This window comes from Rana temporaria, chromosome 1 (genome assembly GCF_905171775.1).
Source record: "Rana temporaria chromosome 1, aRanTem1.1, whole genome shotgun sequence".
Taxonomy (NCBI): domain Eukaryota; kingdom Metazoa; phylum Chordata; class Amphibia; order Anura; family Ranidae; genus Rana; species Rana temporaria.
The window spans coordinates 389,586,784-389,595,348 of NC_053489.1; the positions used below are offsets into that span (position 1 = coordinate 389,586,784).

The 8,565-nt window shown below is 45.6% G+C and overlaps 1 protein-coding gene across 1 annotated transcript in view; it reads right to left on the minus strand.

The window, feature by feature from the left end:
* LOC120912131 (MAP kinase-interacting serine/threonine-protein kinase 2-like) overlaps window positions 1-8,565 on the minus strand; it is a 237,520-nt gene that overhangs the window by 36,832 nt on the left and 192,123 nt on the right. The window contains 1 exon segment of the mRNA XM_040322579.1: window positions 3,843-3,938. Within this exon segment, the coding sequence (XP_040178513.1) occupies window positions 3,843-3,938 (96 nt within the window).

The following is an 8,565-nucleotide window of genomic DNA, read 5'->3' on the forward strand; positions in this document are numbered from 1 at the left end:
ACATGTCCTGCCGTGAGTACAAGGCCTTAGAGGCTGTAGGCTAGGGAGAGTGCATGCGTTATGGTGCCTGAGGTGTTACAGAGTGTAACGGAACCCCAAATGTGACAGGGGTTAAAGCCGTTTAGGATATTCCATTCCCGAACCCAAGACAGCTATCGACACTCCACAATCCGGCGAACACGACCCATACAAATTCCCCCCCCCCCCCATTAACGAGACACACAGCTCTGTTTGAGGTTCAAAACAGGGAATGAATCTTTATTGCAAGCACATGGTAACACATTTCTCTTCAAATTACATCCCTCCCACCCTTGGGAAACAGGGTGGGTTAAATTGTCCAATGACAATGGTGATACAGGTCAGGTGTGTTCAAACTTCTCCTTCAGTAAACAGTCTTAGCAGAGGGGGGGGGGGGTTGCTGGAGTGAACATTACTCACCCAGCCAACCTCTGCCTCTCTCAGAGAACATGCCCGCTGCTGGAGAGAGGCCTGGATTGGCCCTTCTCCCTGGAGTCCTTTCAGCCGCTGGAGAGAAGACAGGGTGACTGGGCTCAGTTCGTCATGCTGTTGGGGATCTGGGCCAACTGCCACCCATCCCTGGGGTATACAAGTGGAGACTGAAGTCCCATCCACCGATATAAGCTTAAAGGAGTTGTAAATTAAAAAATTTGTTTTGCTGAAATGACTGTTTACAGGGTATAGAGACATATAGCCGGATTCACGTAGAGCGGCATATCTTTGAGCGGGCGTAGCGCATCTCATATGCGCTACGCCTACGTAACATAGAGAGACAAGAACACAAAGCACTTGCTCCCTAAGTTACGGCGGCGTAGCGTAAATGGGCCAGAGTAAGCCCGCCTAATTCAAAGTAGGCAGGTAGTGGGCTTGATGTATTACAATGAAGCGTGACCCCATGTAAATGAAGGGCCGAACGAACGGCGCATGCGCACGCATGCTCAGAATCACGTTGCATATACTCCCTAAGATACGACGGCTCAATGCCTTTGACGTGAACGTAACCTACGCCCAGCCCCCTTCACGTACGACTTACGCAAACAACGTAAAATCCGACGGCTGTTCCGACATCCATGGGGATTTCATGGACTTACTGACCTGGCCAGCTGGAGGTGCTTTGACTAGAGTTGAGCGGACACCTGGATGTTCGGGTCCGAACCCGAACTTTAAAAAAAAAGTTCGGGTTCAGGAACCCGAACCCGAACTCCGAACCCCATTGTAGTCAATGGGACACGGACTTTCAGAAAAAAAAAATGTGCGGAGGTCCCCGCAAATTCAATAACCAGACCCTTTAGGTCTGGCATGGATATTATGGGGAACCCCGCCGTCAATTAAAAAAAAAAATGACGTGCGGTTCCCGGTAAATATCCATAACCAGCCCCTTCAGGTCTGGTATGGATATTAAGGGGAACCCCGCCGTCAATTTAAAACAAAAATGACGTGCGGTTCCCCCTAAATATCCATAACCAGACCCATTATCCGAGCACGTTGACCTGGCCGGCCGCAGAAAAGAGGGGGGGACAGAGTGCGGCCCCCCCCCTTTCCTGAACTGCACCAGGCCACATGCCCTCATCATGGGGAGGATGTCCCCATGTTGATGGGGACAAGGGTCTCATCCCCACAACCCTTGCCCGGTGGTTGTGGGGGTCTGCGGGCGGGAGGTTTATCAGAATCTGGAAGACCCCTTTAACAAAGGGGACCCCCAGATTCTGACCCCCCCCCCCTGTGTGAAATGGTAATGGGGTACACTGTACCTCTACTATTTCACGAAGGAAGTGAAAAGTATTGTAAAAAAAACACACTGACACCGTAGAATAAAGTCCTTTATTAAAAAAAACTCCAGCGCTGAAAAATCCACTCGTTCCCGGCTTCCAGCGTTGTCCTCATCCTGCGACGGTGATCTCCCGCGATGAGAAGATCCTGCGGCGTCCGGGTCATCTTCGATCCATCGCTGAGAAGATCCATCCGGAGCGCAGCATCCCCGACCTCCTCATCGCCGGACACAGCCCAGCGGAATGACGCGCTGGGGCTGTGTGACATTACTTATATAGAGGAGGCAGGGGCACCCGTCACGTGACCCCGCCCCCTCTGACGTACCCTCTGCTACGTCACTGGGGAAGCCCAAAAAGAGGGAAGCCGGGTTTTTTTTTTTTTAATAAAGGACTTTATTCTACGGTGTCGGTGTGTTTTTTTTACAATACTTTTCACTTCCTTCGTGAAATGGTAGAGGTACAGTGTACCCCATTACCATTTCACACAGGGGGGGGGGGGGGGGTCAGGATCTGGGGGTCCCCTTTGTTAAAGGGGTCTTCCAGATTCTGATAAACCTCCCGCCCGCAGACCCCCACAACCACCGGGCAAGGGTTGTGGGGATGAGACCCTTGTCCCCATCAACATGGGGACATCCTCCCCATGTTGAGGGCATGTGGCCTGGTGCGGTTCAGGAGGGGGCGCACTCTGTCCCCCCCTCTTTTCTGCGGCCGGCCAGGTCAACGTGCTCGGATAATGGGTCTGGTTATGGATATTTAGGGGGAACCGTACGTCATTTTTGTTTTAAATTGACGGCGGGGTTCCCCTGAATATCCATACCAGACCTGAAGGGTCTGGTTATGGATATTTACCGGGAACCGCACGTCATTTTTTTTTTTAATTGACGGCGGGGTTCTCCTTAATATCCATACCAGACCTAAAGGGTCTGGTTATTGAATTTGCGGGGACTTCCGCACATTTTTTTTCCCCGAACTCCGATCCCGGACCCGAACTTTTTTCAATTATTCGGGTTCGGGTCCGGGTTCGGGAAAAACCCAAAGTCCGTACCGAACCCGAACTTTACAGTTCGGGTTCGCTCAACCCTAGCTTTGACATAAGTCTTACATCCATATCAACAAAAGAGTTAAAGGGAATTCATGTTTTTAATACGTCTCCCTTTTATCACAGTCTAAGAAAAGTTATCTGCCCCTTGTATCTGCATTATAAAAAGGAACTTGGTAGAGAGGTGCACTGTTGTACCGCCAGAAGAACCTCTTTAGGGTTGGGTTCCCTCTCCCCAAATGTTGTGCAGGCTGATAGGTGAATGTAATGCCACGTAGACACGATCGGTTCATCCGATGAAAACGGACCGATGGATTTTTTTCATCAGATATCCGATGAAGCTGACTTTCATCAGTCTTGCCTACACACCATCAGTTAAAAATCTGTTTGTGTCAGAACGCGGTGACGTGAAACACTACGACGTGCTGAGAAAAATTAAGTTCAATGCTTCCGAGCATGCGTCGACTTGATTCTGAGCATGCATGGATTTTTAACCAATGGACTTGCCCACAGACGATCGTTTTTTTCTATCGTTTTTTTAACCATCAGATAATTTTAAAACAGGTTCTACGTTTTTTCACCGATGGGAAAAAAAACGAAGGGGCCCACACACGATCGGTTCGTCCAATAAAAATGGTCTATGGACCGTTTTCATCAGACAAACCGATCGTGTGTACAGGGCATAAGAGTATTCACAACGATGGATAAGGCTGTTGATATCAATCCTATCAGAATGGAAACCACATACACTGTTAGAAAATCTGTTCTTTCAAGAAAAAAATTCTATCATGCTCCTTTAAATGTTCTCATCACTGCAGTCAAAAATGAATATCAATTTGACCCCACTAACCATTAAAAAAAAAAAAAAAAAAAAACATTCTTAAAACAATTTTTTTTAACAAAATGAATCATTGATAAAGTACCCGAACCGAAGGGAAACATCCAAGTATCTAAATATTACTCTACAAAGAAAAAGAGAACCTCTTAAGTAAATAAAGTTAATATTTTTTCCTCACCGGAGTTAAAAGTTCTGGGGTGGATATAGGTGAGCAGTCACTGTTAAGTTTGATTCCACTACCAAGGTCAAAATCGCAGATCTTCACTGGTGATACCTAGCAAACAGAAAATAAATGTATACATACAAATGGTGTGCAACAGTTTGTCTGAATTGAGTTTTTGCATGCACTGCATTCAGATGTTGACTTTTAGTTCTAGCAGTTTTAGAATGCATCACTCTGCTGAACGTAGTTAAAGTATAACTAAAGTCAAAACTGTTCTTTTAGTTTTGGATAGAGAGTGGAGAGGGATTAGAATGTCTGTCATTTTTTATTACTGTCTGTGTCCCTATTAACATGATTCACCCTCTCTATTTATTCTGTTTTAACATTATCTTTGAAAGTGAAAGTAAAAGAAACTTATACATTTTGGGTTGTCCCCAAAAAACGTAATAGAGGGGAAAACTTCAATGAGGACACTAGTTCTGGTGATCTGAGGGTCCCCAAGGAATTCTTTTAATTTTCAGGGATTTCCTCACTTCCTGTATGGCTATGGGACAGGAAATGAAAGGAAATCTCTGCAATGGGACACAGATGGTGAAAAAAATCTGACAGGGATTATAACCCTCCCTTGCTATATCCAAAATGAAAAGTTTTGCCGATAGTTCTACTTTAAGAAGAACAACAGGCAAACATCTGAAATATACATACAGTACATGGAAATTTTTAGCTGCCAAAAGACTCTAACCTTGTTTACCCACTCATGATTTACATATATCCGGCATATTCCATTAATCCCAATAGTCCTGTTTAAATATGCCCAATAAACCATCACAAGAGTTAATAATAATAATTATTAACAAGTTAAAAAATAAATAAAATGTATATTATATTAAAAAAAACTTCAAAAATAAATAATTAGCAAAAACTAAATCCAGAAACTTAACTTAATAGCCAAGCATACTTTTTACTACAAATACCTAATTTTTAAACACATTTAAAAGCCATGGTAACAAACCTGGTCTTCTGAAAAACTACCATGTTAAATGGACCTTAATAAGCATTCATGTATATAAAAATCAACTTCAGTACATCTAAGGATGAGGTATATAAAAATATCTGGCTTACATCAACATATTCAAACTTGTGATCTGCTTAGCTCGCCATTATTTAGCACAGTGTTTCTTTTTTTTTGGTCAAGGCACCATTTAACCACGTAAGGACCGCCTAACGCCGATATACGTTGGCAGAATGGCACGGCTGGGCACAATCACGAAAGGGTACGTCCCCTTTAAGTGCCCAGCCGTGGGGCGCGCGCCCCGGTCCGAAGCTCCGTGAACGCGGGACCCGCGGACCTGATCTTCGCCGGTGTCCCGCGATTGGTCACAGGAGCTGAAGAACGGAGAGAAGTGTGTGTAAACACACCTTCCTCGTTCTACACTGTGGCAGTGTCAGTGATCGTCTGTTCCCTAATATAGAAATATGGAAAGAAATATGGAAAGACGATCACTGACGTCACACGTCCAGCCCCGCCCCCTACAGTTAGAAACACATATGAGGTCACACTTAACCCCTACAGCGCCCCCTAGTGGTGAACTCCTAAACTGCAATTGTCATTTTCACAGTAATCAATGCATTTTTATAGCACTTTTCGCTGCGAAAATTACAATGGTCCCAAAAATCTGTCAAAATTGTCCGATGTGTCCGCCATAATGTCACAGTCACGAAAAAAATCGCTGATCGCCGCCATTAGTAGTAAAAAAAATAATTATTAATAAAAAAAGCCATTAAACTATCCCCTATTTTATAAACGCCACACATTTTGCGCAAACCAATCGTTAAACGCTTATTGCGTTATTTTTTTACCACAAATAGGTAGAAGAATACGTATCGGCCTAAACTGAGGAAAAAAAATATATATATATATTTTTGGGGAATATTTATTATAGCAAAAAGTAAAAATATTGATTTTTTTTTTAAATTGTCGCTCTATTTTTGTTTATAGCGCAAAAAAATAAAAACAGCAGGTGTGATCAAATACCACCAAAAGAAAGCTCTATTTGTGGGAAAAAAAGAATGCCAATTTTGTTTGCGAGCCACGTCGCACGACCGTGCAATTGTCAGTTAAAGCGACGCAGTGCCGAATCGCAAAAAGGGGCAAGGTCCTTAACCTGCATAATGGTCTTAATGCTTAAGTGGTTATTATTAAGGCACCCAATTATAAAATGTAAAAAGCAAACTAATGTCGTTTTACATAATGCAGCAACATCCACACGTAGGGCACCCAACGTTAGAGGCGATTTATTCTTATATAGCAGGGGTCCTCAAACTACGGCCCGTGGGCCGCATACGGCCCGCCAAGGCAATTTGCCCGGCCCACGGCACGGACTGTCCCTTTTAAAAAGATTGCTGCACTTTCCCCTCTGCTACATTAGTCACACAAGACACGAAGCGTGACAGGTCCAAACAAAGGGCGGGACTTTTCGAGTTAAGAAGCAGGTAATTAGTTACTAGGCAGTGGGGCGGTCCCAGCAATCAATCATCTGCCTTTCACTTGAAAAGTCCCGCGCTTTGTCCCATCCTGTCAGGCTTTGCGTCGTGTGTGAACAAGGTGGGGGGGGGGTGGAGTGCTGTGCTGTGATGTGCGGGAGGGATTGCTGTGACATGCGGGGGGGATTGCTGTGACATGCGGGGGGGATTGCTGTGACATGCGGGGGGGGGATTGCTGTGACATGCGGGGGGATTGCTGTGACATGCGGGGGGGATTGCTGTGACATGCGGGGGGGATTGCTGTGACATGCGGGGGGGGAATTGCTGTCTGTGACATGCGGGGGGATTGCTGTGACATGCGGGGGGATTGCTGTGACATGCGGGGGGGATTGCTGTGATGTGCTGTGCTGTGATATGCGGGGGGGATTGCTGTGATATGGAGGGAAGTGCTGCTCTGTGATGTGGGGGAAGGGGGACTCTGTGATGTGGGGAAGGGGGACTCTGTGATGTGGGGAAGGGGGACTCTGTGATGTGGGGGAAGGGGGATTCTGATATGAGGGGATCTGTGATGGGGGTACTCTGATATGAGGGGATCTGTGATGGGGGGACTCTGATATGAGGGGATCTGTGATGGGAGGACTCTGTGATATGAGGGGATCTGTGATGGGGGACTCTGTGATATGAGGGGATCTGTAATGGGGGACTCTGTGATATGAGGGGATCTGTGATGGGGGACTCTGTGATATGAGGGGATCTGTGATGGGGGACTCTGTGATATGAGGGGATCTGTGATGGGGGGACTCTGTGATATGAGGGGATCTGTGATGGGGGGACTCTGATATGAGGGGATCTGTGATGGGGGGACTCTGTGATATGAGGGGATCTGTGATGGGGGACTCTGTGATATGAGGGCATCTGTGATGGGGGACTCTGTGATATGAGGGGATCTGTGATGGGGGACTCTGTGATATGAGGGGATCTGTGATGGGGGACTCTGTGATATGAGGGGATCTGTGATGGGGGACTCTGTGATATGAGGGGATCTGTGATGGGGGACTCTGTGATATGGGGGGGCTCTGTGATATGGAAGGAGTCTGTGATATGGGGGGGGGGGGGGGCTGTGGTGGAGCTTTATGATTGGTGGATCTGTGATGGGGGGGCTTTGTAATGGGAGAGATCTGTGATGGGGAGCTTTGTGATTGGGGGAGTCTTTCACGGAGAGGAGTCTGTAATGGGGGGGGGGGGCATCTGTGATGGGGAGGGGGGGTCTGTGATGAAGGGATTTAATTTTTAGTATATGTTGATTAACTGTTTTTTGTGCACTACAAAAAAAAATATGTGCAGTGTGCAAAGGTATTTGTTTATATATTTTTTCAAAATATAGTCCGGCCCCCCAACAGTCTGAGGGACCGTGAACTGGCCCCCTGTTTAAAAAGTTTGAGGACCCCTGTTATATAGCAAATAAACCTTTATTTTGGAACTTAAAGCCATAATAGAAAATGCGCTGGCAGGTATAGAGCTGTAACTGCCGGTAAGGAAAAATTCAGACAAATGATATTAAAATAATAATAAACAACTTGCCGCACTGAATGTGATTATGTGCAAACCTAAACCAGTGGGGCTGTATACATGGAGGTATCTGGGCTCAGGACTGAGATATCCTCTCAGAGGTCCATTAGTTCTGATAAGAGCCCTTATCTTACGGATACTTAGTGATGGTCCAGAGGGTGACTGCAAGATTTGATCAAATGCATATCTTCCACTATTGACACAGCAGTGATTTGGAAAGCATTAAATTGGGATTTCCATCGCATTACTTTCTATTATACACACCTAAAGGACTGTATGAGTTTGTACTTTGACTTTTATATAATGATTCACTTTTTATTACAGTCAGCGCGTAAAGTTGTTTACTCTGGTACTCACTAGTGTTCCAGAGTATCTCTTCTCCCTCAGTTTCTCTGCCTAACAAGCAAATGTGACTCCAGTGCTGATGGAGAAGGGCAAGGGAGGGGCAAACAAGGAAACTGTGCAGGCACCAATGTCCTCCTGATCAACCGATGTCATGGAATGTTCTACAAGTGCACCATGAAAACCTGTGGCTTTGTAAAACAAAGCCACATGCTTCATCCACAAGCTGGATTGTATACAATGTTTGGGCAGTTTTTAGGCATTTGCCAAAGCATCAAATAAACAAAACAAAAAAAGTGGTAGGCAAAGGCAAAATAAGTACACTGCTTCCATCTGACTATAT